This window comes from Diabrotica virgifera, chromosome 8, assembly GCF_917563875.1.
Source record: "Diabrotica virgifera virgifera chromosome 8, PGI_DIABVI_V3a".
In the NCBI taxonomy this organism is placed as follows: Eukaryota; Metazoa; Arthropoda; class Insecta; order Coleoptera; family Chrysomelidae; genus Diabrotica; species Diabrotica virgifera.
Window position 1 is genome coordinate 153,272,388 of NC_065450.1, and position 14,108 is coordinate 153,286,495.

General features: G+C 33.7%; 1 protein-coding gene across 4 annotated transcripts in view; it reads right to left on the minus strand.

The window, feature by feature from the left end:
• Positions 1-14,108, minus strand: part of LOC114332298 (high affinity cAMP-specific and IBMX-insensitive 3',5'-cyclic phosphodiesterase 8) — a 1,526,162-nt gene that overhangs the window by 364,930 nt on the left and 1,147,124 nt on the right. For all 4 annotated transcript variants that reach the window (XM_050658208.1, XM_050658210.1, XM_050658209.1 and 1 more), the window contains one exon: positions 13,640-13,830. In XM_050658208.1, coding sequence (XP_050514165.1) covers positions 13,640-13,830 — 191 coding nt within the window. The remainder of the gene's footprint in view (positions 1-13,639; positions 13,831-14,108) is intronic.

Genomic DNA, 14,108 nt, shown 5'->3' on the forward strand with positions numbered 1-14,108 from the left:
TTTAAATTTCATCCTGAATTTTATTAAAAACTGATATGATTAAGTTTTAATATTTTATTTAACGTAGACGCTTTGTAGAAATATGCTTTATTGTCACTGAAAATTTTACAATTTTATGGACAAAGCTTACATACAGTCAAAAAATAACAATAAATGTAAATAGCCCCAAAGAATTTTTTGAAAATTTGCTTACTGTTGCATTTCGCAATTTGATATAAAAATATTGTTGAAATATACACAATACACATAGATATTTTTTGTTAGCTTTGTTTCCCCTATTATATTGTAATGCAAGTTAACCATTATTTCGCTTTACAAACATTATCGGACAATGGGCTGGCTGTAAATACATTGTTACTAAACAATGGAATAGTGTAACAAGTGCCTTTGGGAATGAATTTCAAATCAGCTTGGGTAATTAGAAAACAATTCTTTTGGTAGGCCTCCATTCCAAACAAAAATACAATTTCCTTACTGACCTGATGCAAGACGGATGTCTTCGCTACGGGGTAGCAACCGTGCTACCCTCTACATCCCGATAAGGGATTCAACGTACATATAAACTTACAAAGATTATAAAATAGGTCTGTTTCAACCAACATAATATACAGTGAGGACGTTTGGGTTGGAATAAATTCATTATCTCAAGAAGGGGTCAATTTGGAGAGAAATCCTGAGACAGGTCATATTTCATTATTTTTGGTATATATATCATACTAGTGACGTCATCCATCTGGGCGTGATGACGTAATCGATGATTTCTTTAAATGAGAGTAGGGGTCGTCTGATAGCTCATTTTAAAGGTTATTTAATTATCTATTCAGTAATATAAACGTTACCGTAAATATTTATACAGGGTGTCCAAAAATTTTTTGGATTAAATTATCTGGGACAAAAAGAAGAATGTATGTAATTAATTTATTTCAAAATACATTTGAATGCTGTCAGAAAACAAAAAGAAATGTTTATTTGACAAATAAACATTGATTTTAGCTTAAATTCAATGTTAAAACTGCCAACCACCTGTCTCTTAGCAGTTTGAACATTGAATTTAAGCGAAAAGCAATGTTTATTTGTGAAATAAACATTACATATTACCTGTTTTTCTGACACCAGTAGACTGTATTTTGAATTAAATAAATTGCTTAAATTCTTCTTTTTGTGTAAATTAATTTAATAAAAAATTTTTTCTTACACCCTGTATAAATAATAATTATTAATTTTTATCTTATTGAATAGAGAATTAAATAACCTTTCAGATGAGCCATCACACAACCCCCACTCTCATTTAAAAAGATCATCGATTACGTCATCACGCCCAGATGGACGACGTCGTTAGTATGATACACGTGCCAAAAAGTCATAGTTAATTTAAAAGAAAAATCGACCTGTCGCAGGATTTCTCTCCCAATTCGCCCATTCTCGAGATAATGAATTTATTCCAACTCAAAGGTCGTCACTGTATACAGGGTGTCCCCGAAAATAGTGCGTTCCTTAAAGGTATAGGTAGAAGGCACCATCTAGAGCAAAAAAGTATTATAACATTTTTTTCTAAATGCAACCGTTTGGCTAAAAAACCAAAATACATTTTGGTATGCAAATTGAAATCTGACAACTATGTATACAAAAATCTAAATATAGACAATCAAATAGTTGCAGCATTTTAACTATTTTAGCCATAAGTATTTACATTAAATCCTGTCTTCATCCTAAACAAACAAAAACAAATTCTTGTTTTGTTGGATTTCATTCATGGGGTGGTATTGGATTTCATACAATTATTTTGCAGTAGGTACTCTGGGCTAATTAGCAAAATACAAGGAAAAGTTATTTACCAGCAATTTTATTGCTGGAATCGAATCTTGTTATTGTATGTATTAATAATATAGGTATGCAAAGTCCGCAGATAGTGTGCTACTCTTTTTATAAAAAAAATGGCGCCCTAAAATCGTGTTTTTTTCAATTTTTGCTCTATAACTCCAAAAATTTTAACTTTACACCAAAAACACTCAAATAAAAATTCACCGCAATTAAATTCTGCATAGAGACGTGTTTTTCCCGATTTATTTCGACGAAAACTTTCCCCGGAAAAAGCGGGGTTTTCCAACAAAATCTTTAATTTTCAACTAAAATTTTAGATAAGGAATTGTTAATATATAATTAAATAACTCGGTAATGTAAAAGCCCTTTCATATAGATTACAATTCCAGAAGCCGATGGAAATTGAATGAACTGTTTAGCAACAATTGAATTATTAATTAAAAATTTACGGTCGCTATAATAACGACAATAATTATGATGCATAAGAATAACTATGATTTTTTCATAAAAAGACACTATACCTAGCTAATGTACTTTACAGAATTAAAATTGGACTATTTAAGCGGCTTCAGGAATTTTTAAAATTATAAACAATTTTTTGGCTTAAAAACAAATAGAATATCTCGGGCAATATTAAACTAAATTAAATTGTGAAGACGGTATTCGAAAAACGGCTGCAGGACGCTTCTTTTAAAAGAAAAACGTTTAATTATGACGAGTGGTTCCTGAGATATAACCGGTCAAAGTTGACCGGAATTTACGGCAAAGATATAAACAATAGGATCATAATTTTTAAACCATCACCTTTTTATTTTTGTCCTCTTTCTTCACACCAATTTTCATATCTTTAAAATACTCATAACATATATCCAATAATTGCCAATAATAGCAAAATTCCAATTGCGTTTGAAGAAAAGCAAGTTTGACATTTAATAATGCGTTAGATCGATGGCTCTACTCGAGTTATTTGGGAACAAAAAAAGAATGAAGGAAATTGCTCCATGGGAAGCCGAGAAAATGCATTTTTGTAACGTATACCGATTTTGAACTTTGAGGGTTACATTTTCTCGAACCTAATTTTTGATTGGAATTTTGCTATTTTTGGCAATTTTCACACGTATTATCGATAGTTTTTATTATAATAATATATGTTATGAGTATTTTGAGGATATGAAAATTGGTGTGGAGAAAGAGAACAAAAATAAAAAGGTGACGGTTTGAAAATTATGATCCTGTTGTTTATATCTTTGCCGTAAATTCCGGTCAAATTTGACCGGTGGTATCTCAAGAACTGCTCATCATAATTAAATATTTTTTCTTTTAGAAGAAGCGTCCTGCCACAGTTTTTCGAATACCGTTTATACAATTTAGTTTAGTTTAATATTTCCCGAGATATTCAATTTGTTTTTAAGCCAAAAAATTGTTTATAATTTTAAAATACTCCTGAGGCCGCTTAAAGAGTCCAATTTCAATTCTATAAAGTGAATTAGATAGGTATAGTGTCTTTTTATTAAAAAAATCATAGTTACTCTTATGCATCATAATTATTGTCGTTATTATAGCGACCGTAAATTTCTAATTAACGATTCAATTGTTGCTAAACTGTTCATTCAATTTTCATCGGCTTCTGGAATTATAATCTATATGAAAAGGGCTTTAACATTACCAAGTTATTTAATTATTGATTAACAATTACTTATCTAAAAGTTTAGTTGAAAATTAAAGATTTTGTTGGAAAAACCCGCTTTTTTCGGGGAAAGTTTTCGTCAAAGTAAATCGAAGGAATCAGGTCTCTATGCAGAATTTAATTGCGGTGAATTTTTATTTGAGTGTTTTTGGTGTAAACTTAAAATATTTCAAGTTATAGAGCAAAAATTGAAAAAAACACGATTTTCGGGCGCCATTTGGTTTATAAAAAAAGTAGTACACTATCTGCGGACTTTGCATACCTATATTATTAATTTATACAATCATAACATTCGATTCCAGCAATAAAATTGGTGGTAAATAACTTTTTCCAAAAATGGCCTATTCTCCGATAATCAGCCCAAACTACAGGTGTACCTGTCTGGCCTACAGTTTGTGGTGTCAATAAACTAAATCACAAACAGTTCTAGTACAGTGATGCCAAATTAGTTAATTTTATGAAAATAAAAGTTCGCTTATATGGCGAACAGTGTATTTTTTTTTTTGGAAACGGTAAACTTTAGAAAAAAATGTTATAGGACTTTTTTGTTCTACATTGTGTATTATCTCCATACCTTAAAGGAACGCACTATTTTCGGGGACACTCTGTATAGCCGTTCAAGCATTTGACAATATATTGCACGATAAATTAATTATTAATATCTATTTTTAAAACTGAAAAATATCGACAGCCGCGACATCAGAGTAATTTTAAACCTCTACTGGAACCAAAAAGTCAAAGTAAGAATTGAGGATCAAATCTCGGAAGGAATACAAATTCTTCAGGGTGTAAGACTGGGCTGTATATTGTCACCACTGCTGTTTAATATATATTATAGCGATGCCATCTTCCAAGAAGCTTTCGGAGAGTATAAGGTTGGGATTATCATAAATGGTGAAATCCTTAAAAATATACGATATGCCGATGACACTGTATATTCACTTTAACACAACAAAGTCTGACAAACATACTGGAACGGCTGAACGAAAAGTGTACCTTATATTATACGGTATTAAAATGAACTTAAAGAAATCAAAATTCATGGTCATTACAGAACATCCAAAAGACAACGAGCAACTCCGTATTAACAATATCAAAATAAAAAAGGTAGATAAATACAATTAATATCAAGGAACATTGGTTAGTCAAAACGGAGAACAAGCACAAGATTAAAACCGTATAGAAATAGCACGGGCAAAATTTGTGAAAATAATACATCTATTATGTAGTAGACCTAACAATGGATCTAAGGATAAGGTTGTTGCACTAGTTGCTACGTTTTTATAATTTTGCTCTACGCATCTGATGCCTGGATATTGAAGCAATTAGGGATTAAGAAATTGGAAGCTTTTGAGCGTTGGTGTTATCGAAGAATGCTACGAATATCATGGTAGACAAAATTAGCAATATTGAACTCCTTGATAGGGTAAATAAAAAGGATGAAATTATACAGACAATTAAGAGGAAGAAGCTTGAATATTTCGGTCATATAGTAAGAGGTCCTCCGTATAGTCTACTGCGTTTGATTATAGAGGGCAAATTAAAAGGTCAAAGAGATGTATAAAGAAGACGAACATCCTGGTTAAACAATCTAAGGGAATGGTTTAGTCTTAGCTATTCGCGGTGTGCAAGTACTTGGAAGGGATACGTGAAACGATCGTGCGCGAATAGCGGAGAAATATTGCAACTTTCTTAAATATGTAATTCATATTGTCAATTGAAATTGTCAAATTTCCAGTACTGCATTTTAATAACTAATTTTATTTACTACATACAATTGTTTACGTTTTAATAACATAACCTAAATCTTATTTTTTCTTCTTATTATTTTTTTGGGCTATCATCATCATCCTGGTGCTACAGCCCTTAGAGGGCCTCGACCTTCTCAAGCGTTCTACGCCATTCTGTTCTGTCCCTTGCCTGCACTTTCCAGTTGCCGACTGGAAAGTGCAGGCAATCTCCGATCTTCTCGGCATCTTGTGTTACCCCGTCCATCCACCTCAACTTTGGTCTACCCCGTCTTCTCATTCCCACGGGTTGAGCTGTTAGAATCCTTTTTATCATGTTCGATTCAGGGGCTCGGGCTACATGTCCGGCCCACTGCAGGCGATTTCGCTTAATTATAGTGATAATATCTTTCCCACCAAACGTTTGCTTGTAGATATTCTGCAGTTCAAAGTTATATCTACGCCTCCATATTCCGTTCTCACAAACCGCTCCGAATATCTTGCGTAGTACCATTCTTTCAAAAATTGATAGAGCGGATTCATCTGTTTTAGTTAGCGTCCATGCCTCTGAACCATATGTGAGAACGGGGACTATCAATGTTCTATACAGCCTTATACGAGTTTTTTGAGACAGACGTTTGTTAGATAAGTACTTTGATAGACCATGATAACACCTGTTTGCAATTATTATTCGCCTTTTTATTTCCTCAGATGTGTCATTATTGGGGTTAACCGGTGTCCCTAGATATATGAACTCTTTGACCGCTTCGAAGTTTTGGTCATTGATGATTAGATCTGCATCAACATTTCCAGCTCTTGTGTTTGTGTTGGTCGCCATGAATTTTGTTTTATTTTGATTTATATGTAACCCCATTAGTTCTGCTGCTGCTACTAGATCGGTTAGGATTTCCGCAGTTCTCGCCCTGGTTCTTGTTATAATGTCCACGTCATCTGCATATGCAAGAACTTGGACTGATCTATTAAATATTGTTCCTCTGCTATCTAAATTAGCGTCTCGTACAACTTTTTCTAAGGCTACATTAAAAAGCTGACACGCCAGCGCATCTCCCTGCCTTAACCCCTTATGTATTTCGAATGGAGTTGATGAGTCGTTTTGAATTTTTACTGCTGATAGCATCTTCGCCATTGTCACTTTTATCATAGATATGAGTTTTTTTGGAATTCCCAACTCATTCATAGCATTGTAAAGACTTGGTCTTAAGACACTGTCATATGCCGCTTTAAAATCGACAAAAATATGGTACATATCTATGTTAAACTCTTGCGCTTTTTCGAGGATCTGTCGTAGTGTAAAGATCTGGTTAATGGTTGAACGTCCGCGCCTGAATCCTGCCTGATATTCTCCTAGAAACGTTTCGGTATAAGGCTTCAATCTCTCGTGTAAAATGTTTGACAATATCTTGTATGCTGTATTTAGGAGAGTTATTCCGCGGTAATTATTGCATTCCAGTTGGTTTCCCTTTTTGTGTAACGGGCATATTAAGCCTAAACTCCATTCTCCAGGCATTTGCTCCTCAGACCAAATTTTACAAACAATTTCTCGCATCATCTTGGTGATCTGCTCTCCACCGTGCTTAAATAACTCTGCTGGGATGCCATCGCTGCCTGGATATTTGTGGTTCCTTAGTTTTTCAATAGATATTTTCACTTCTTCTACCGAGGGGGGTTCCACGAGCTCCTCATTTCGGTATTCCAGCTCTATGTTGTTAGTAGGTTCCCCTTCCAGCAACTCTTGAAAGTGTCCTACCCATCGTAACAGGATATCATCTTTGTTGGTAAGTAATTTACCTTCCTTATCATTGCAATAATTGATTCTCGATTTGAATCCTTTTCTAATAGTATTTATTTGATGGTAGAACTTTCTTGTTTTTCCATGACTCATATGGCTTTCAAGCCGTTCTAATATGTCATTTTCTGAGTCTCGTTTCCTTTTATATTTTACTTGTCTAGGGCCCCTTTCTTTCTTGGCATTGGAAATTCTTTGTCGTAACTTGGCTTCTACCATGAAATGGTCTGAGTCAATATTTGCGCCTCTGTAACTTCTCACGTCCATTAGGTTTTTAAAGTGCCTTCTGTCAATTATAACATGGTCAATTTGATTTGTGGTATTTCCATTTGGTGATATCCAAGTTGCTTTATGGATATTTTTATGATTAACCATGTACTTCCCACAATTAAATCTTTGGGAGCTGCCATACTATTAATAAGTCTTAAACCATTGTCATTAGTAACGTCATGAAGGCTGTGTTTACCAATATAATCTTGGTAGCAAATCTCTTTTCCTATCTGGGCGTTCATGTCTCCAATGATTATTTTAATATCGTTTTTGGCACAGTTATCATATGCTTTTTCAAGGTCTTCGTAGAATTGATCTTTAATTTCTTCGTCTTTTTCCTCGGTTGGCGCGTGCCAACCGAGGAATGGTCGATTTTTTGGGCTATGGCCCAATTATCCAGTAACCAGGACTAATATAATTGGCCAATATAATTAAAAGTGCGAATAAAGTTGCAGAGCGTAGAAGTAGATGTCGCTTTGCCGAAATTGCACGGTCCCAATAATCAACTATTTAGAGCTCATCATCATCACGTAGCGCTACAACCCTGGATGAGTGTTGGTTGATTGTATAACTTTTTTCCAACGTGTTCGGTATTCCATCAACCTAGGGTCAAATGGAATGTTCATTTTCCGGAGATCTGCTTGGATGTTATTTCTCCATCGCATTCTGGGAAGTCCGAGTGGTCTTTTACCTGTAGGAATCTTCGCCTATACCAGTCCTACGAGTCTCTCGTTATAACTTCCCATACCAGTCTTACAAGTCCCTCGTTATGACTATTTCTGGTGATAACTATTTAGAGCTGCTGTAAGTAAAATAAGAATCTCCATGTTGATATCCAATCTTCGATAGAAGATGGAACCTTAAGCAGAAGTATGTGCAGAAAGCAACACGTATGGAAATTAAAAATTAATTTGAAAACTAAAATCTTTCACTGGTAAATCGGACGGATATTCTTCTTCTTCTTTAAGTTCCATCTTCTATCGAAAGTTGGAAATCATCACAGCAATGCGGACCTTGTTGACTGCAGCTCTAAATAGCTCTGCACTAAATAAAAATCGGTAAATTCGTAGTTTTTTACGTTTTTCGTCAATATTTATAAAATTATGCGGTTTAACATGAACAACCTTCTATAAAAAAATGTTCTACATTAAATTTGAAATAAAATAGGCCCTAAGCATAATCCCTCTAAAATGAACGTTTCCAAAATTACGGAGGTAGTATAGTATAATTGGTCCAAAAAAAAGGCCTAACCCAAACATCCAAAGTAAAAGTTTTCCTCCAACACCAAATCTTTCTATATGTTCCACATGTTGTTCCGTAAAAAGTTCCGCAAAAATGTTTTACATAAAATTCAGTGGCTAACGGACACGCGTCCAAGCCATTTTTTCTCTCTCTCTCTCTCTCTCACACACACACACACACACACACACACACACACACACACACACACATAAAATTTAAAACAAAAAAGGTCCTATATATAGGGTGTCCCAAAAGTAGTGGAACGGTCGAATATTTCGCGAACTAAATATCGGATCAAAAAACTGAAAAATACGTGTTCAATCATTTTCAAAAATCTATCCAATGACACCAAACACCAACCCCCACTACACCCCCTGGAGGTGGGATGGAGGGTAACTTTAAAATATCAAATAGAAACCCCTAGTTTTTCTTACAGATTTGGATTCGTTACGTAAAAATAAGCAACTTTTATTCAAGACATTTTTTCGAACTGTGGATAGATGGCGCTATAATTGAGAAAAACGATTTATCCTTATACCTTAGGTAAATTATAGAAACGGTCTAATATATTCGAGAAATACACTTCCAAATGAGAAACTAAAAAAAAGGTTTTTAATACTTTTCGAAAACCTATCGAATAACATTAAACATGACCCTCCAACTCACCCCCTGGAGGTGGGGTGTGGGGTAACTTTAAAATCTTAAATAGCAACCCCCACTTTTTATTACAGATTCGGATTCGTCATGAAAAATTAAGCAACATTTATTCGAAACATTTTTTAGAATTATTGATAGATGGTGCTTTAATTGGAAAAATACGATTTATTAGCGCCATCTATCAGCAATTTTAAAAAATGTTTCGAATAAATGTAGCTTAATTTTTCATGACGAATTCGAATCTGCAATAAAAACTGGGGGTTGATATTTAAGATTTTAAATTTACCCCCCACCCCGTCTCCAGGGGGTGGGTTGGAGGGTCATTTTTGGTGTTTGTCGATAGGTTTTCGAAAAATATTAAAAACCTCTTTTTTAGTTTCTCATTTGGAAGTGTATTTCTCGAGATATTAGACCGTTCTTATAATTTACCTATGGTATCAGGATAAATCGTTTTTCCCAATTATAGCGCCATCTATCCACAGTTCGAAAAATGTATGAAATAAAAGTTGCTTACTTTTACGTAACGAATCCAAATCTGCAAGAAAAACTAGGGGTTTCCATTTGAGATTTTAAAGTTACCCCCACTCCACCTCCAGGTGGTGTAGTGGGGGTTGGTGTTTGGTGTCATTGGATAGATTTTTGAAAATGATTGAATACGTATTTTTCAGTTTTTCGATCCGATGTTTAGCTCGCGAAATATTTGACCGTTCCACTACTTTTGGGACACCCTATATAATTGTTATAAAATCAACGGGTACAGAGTTACGAAGGGTGAAAAGTGGAGGTTTTCGATACTTTTTATATTCTTTGGGCAATTGATGATGATTTTGTGTGGTGAGGTTGACGTTTCTTCAAGGGCTTATCACTAACATACCATCGGCCACTCAAATAGCAAATTTTATTTACAAAACACAATCCTGTTAAAGAAAATTTCTTTCATCAGTAATAATATAAATAATTGCCCAAAAAATATTAAAGTGTCGAAAACCTCCACTTTTCACCCTCCGTAACTCTGGAACCGTTGATTTTATAACAATTATGTATATGACCTTTTTTGTTTTGAATTTTATGTAGAACATTTCTGTATAGAACATTGTTTATGCTAAAGCATAGTTTTAGAAATATTGACGAAAAACGTAAAAAGAACTACTAATTTTCCGACTTCTCCCCCATCTTCCACCCAAACCGGATGCTCAAAATGGTGTAACTTTTTACTGAACAACATGTGGACCATATAGAAAGATTTGATGTTGGAGGAAAACTTTTACTTTGGTTGTCTAGGTTAGGCCTTTTTTTGGACCAATTATACAAAACTACCTCCGTAACTTTGGAACCGTTCATTTTAGAAGAATTATGCATAGGGCCTTTTTTATTTAAAATTTTACAGAAGTTGAACATTTTTGTATAGAAGGTTGTTCATGCTAAACCACATAGTTTTAGAAATATGGACGAAAAACGTAAAAAACTACGAATTTACCGAGTTCTCCCTACTCTCCTCCCAAACCCGACGCTCAAAATGGTGTGACTTTTTTCTGAACATTATGTGGACCATATAGAACAATTTGGTGTTGAAGAATAACTTTCACTTTGGATGTCTGGGTTCGGGTCTAGTTATACCATACTATATCTACAACAACAAATCGAACATGACTGCCTTGGCAACATTTAGTGCACCTATGAGTGTAAGAATTATTATTGTCATAATATTGTGTCTGCGTTTTCGATAGTATAGTGCAGGGGTGGCCAAGCTCCTTAATAGTCCGAGCCACTTTTCACAAGTTGAAATTTTGCGCGAGCCGCAATTACCTAAATACATATTCAAAAAGTATGTAAGGAACGCATTTACAAAATTTTTTTTGAAAACAGAAATATAATTACGAAATATTACAACTTAATTACTTACATTTTTGTTTTCTTTCTTTTGATAATTCTCTAAAATTTGTTGAATAATTTGTGGCAGCATTTCTCAGTAATTCTTTCAGATGCTGGGTAGTTAATACTGATATGTGTTAGGATTTGACGAATTTTAAAACGGACTAAATTGGTCCAAACAAGCACGTTGTTTCCAATATTGAAATCATTCAACAAGCATCCTATGTATTTCGTACTTAGGGTACTTCTGGTACAAATTTCCAAAATTCGATAATCGTCGTCGACTTATAGTTTTATTTTCGAGCTTGATATTCTTGCGTCTCTATTAAATTTTAATTCTCCAGATGTTATTTGGGTCATATATTGGTAATAAGAAATTCACCTTATGAACTATGTTCATTTCAAATGAATTCACAAAAAAATTAAGAGACGATTTAAAATATTTTCAATTTTCAAGTCTTGAAATCTATTTTGGAGTTCAGTCAATTTTTCTAGTTTAATATTGTAACAGTTTTTTTAAGTCTAGTAAAATGATTTAAATGTGTAATCCAAATTACAAATTATATCCGTAGCAAGATAGTCCAGAAAGCCACTGCGCATCCGCTAGGAAAAATATTCTAATTCGGACTTTTTGCACAATCTTACTCAAAAAGGACTCCTTTTAACAAATTTGCATGTTGCCAGGATCAAAAGGTGGTCAAAAATTTTTTAAACGTTTTTTTTTTGTTTTTTTCCTAAAATTATTATTTTTGTATGGAAAAAAGTTCTTTTAGGTTTTTTGGATCATTCCAAACAGAAAAGGTCTTTAGTAACTTTTCTCTAAAAATGATAGTATTTGACATATAAGCGATTAAGAATTGAAAAATTGCGAAATCGGCCATTTTTAACCCTCAAAAACTATGTGAAAAACTGAAAATTTGAATGTTGCCAAGGTAGGTAGATATTCTTTAAACATCGATTGATGAAATCCCGAAGAGTTGTTTGCAATACAATATTCAAAACTCCTTTGTTTTTTAATTGCTAATCAAGCGTGCGCGACACTATTTTCCACCGACAGTATAGTGCAAATGAAAGGAATAAATTCGTTATTTCGTAAACTGGCGACTTTAAGGAAAAATCCCGAAACAGGTCGATTTTTATTTTTAAGTTATAATATTGTGGCATATATGGTATACTAGTGACGTCATCCGTCTGGGCGTGATGACGTAATCGATGATTTTTTTAAATGAGAATAGGGGTCGTGTGGTAGCTCATTTTAAAGGTTCTTCAATTCCCTATTCAGTAATGTAAACATTTACATAATTATTTATTATTCCTTCTACTTCTTTTTGTGTCAAATAATTTAATTTAATAAAAAATTTTTGGACACCCTGTATAAATAATTATGTAAATGTTTATATTACTGAATAGAGAATTGAAGATCCTTTCAAATGAACTGGCACATGACCCTATTCTCGTTTAAAAAAATCATCGATTACGTCATCACGTCCAGATGGATGACGTCACTAGTATACCATATATGCCACAATATCATAACTTAAAAATAAAAATCGACCTGTTTCGGGATTTTTTCTTAAAGTCGCCGGTTTACGAAATAACGAATTTATTCCTTTCATTTCCACCATACTGTCAGTGGAAAATAATGTCGCGCACACTTGATTAGCAATTAAAAAACAAAGGAGTTTTGAATATTGTATTGCAAAAAACTCTTCGGGATTTCATCAATCGATGTTTAAAGAATATCTACCTACCTTGGCAACATTCAAATTTTCAGTTTTCACATAGTTTTTGAGGGTTAAAAATGGCCGATTTCGCAATTTTTCAATTTTTAATCGCTTATATGTCAAAAACTATCATTTTTAGAGAAAAGTCACTAAAGACCTTTTCTGTTTAGAATGATCCAAAAAACCTAAAAAAACTTTTTTCCATGTAAAAATAATAATTTTAGGATAAAAACAAAAAAAAAACGTTTAAAAAATTTTTGACTACCTTTTGGTCCTGGCAACATGAAAATTTGTTAAAAGGAGTGCTTTTTGAGTAAGATTGTGCAAAAAATCCGAATTAGAATATTTTTCCTAGCGGATGCGCAGTGGCTTTCTGGACTAAGAGTTAGGTATACAAAGTCAGTTGATTATTGACTTTTATGTCGCACCACCCTTGTAATATGTTTTTTCACTCAGTTTTTGATGTGTCATATCATTCTTAGCTTGGATGAAACTGGAACTGTTACAAAGTTGCATTTGGTCTTTCATATTTTATTATCAGTAATTTAAAAGACCTTCTGAAACACATATGGAACGATAATAATTTTTTTAAATAGTAACACAAAATTGCAAAGGAAGTCGGGTATATTTATCGAGAGCCACAAGTAATCCTTCGAAGAGCCGCATGTGGCTCGCGAGCCGCAGTTTGGCCACTCCTGGTATAGTGTCACTGTCGTATTCCCGACGCACTGTTACTGCACTGTTGAAAGTTGGAAGAAAAGAATATTGATGAGGCGCTGATGTAGCCTCTTAATATAAAATTGATTATTAGCAAACTTGTTCAAACACTTACCGACATAATGTGTCGTAATTGATTCCCTTCGGCGACCGCGAATCTATTATCACCAGATCGTGCAGTCTCTGCTGGTACTCTTCCAGAGCCGCTTTATCTGAGGTAGAAGTTGTGATTTCAAAGCCTAACTTTTCAGCTGCCTTTACAATGGTTTCGCCTACTTGGTCTAAAGCAGAGAAAACGGTCAGTATCTAAAAAAAAATTAATTGTAAAAGCTCTTTTAAGTATTTGGTAAAGTATTTTTGATTATTACTCTGGGCTAATTAGCAAAATTCATGGAAAAGTTATTTACCAGCAATTTTATTGCTGGAATCGAATTTTATTATTGTATGTACTAATAATATAGGTATGCAAAGTCCGCAGATAGTGTGCTACTTTTTTTTATAAACAAAATGGCGCCGACAAATCGTATTTTTTCAATTATTGCTCTATAACTCCGAAGATTTTAACTTTACAACAAAAACACCCA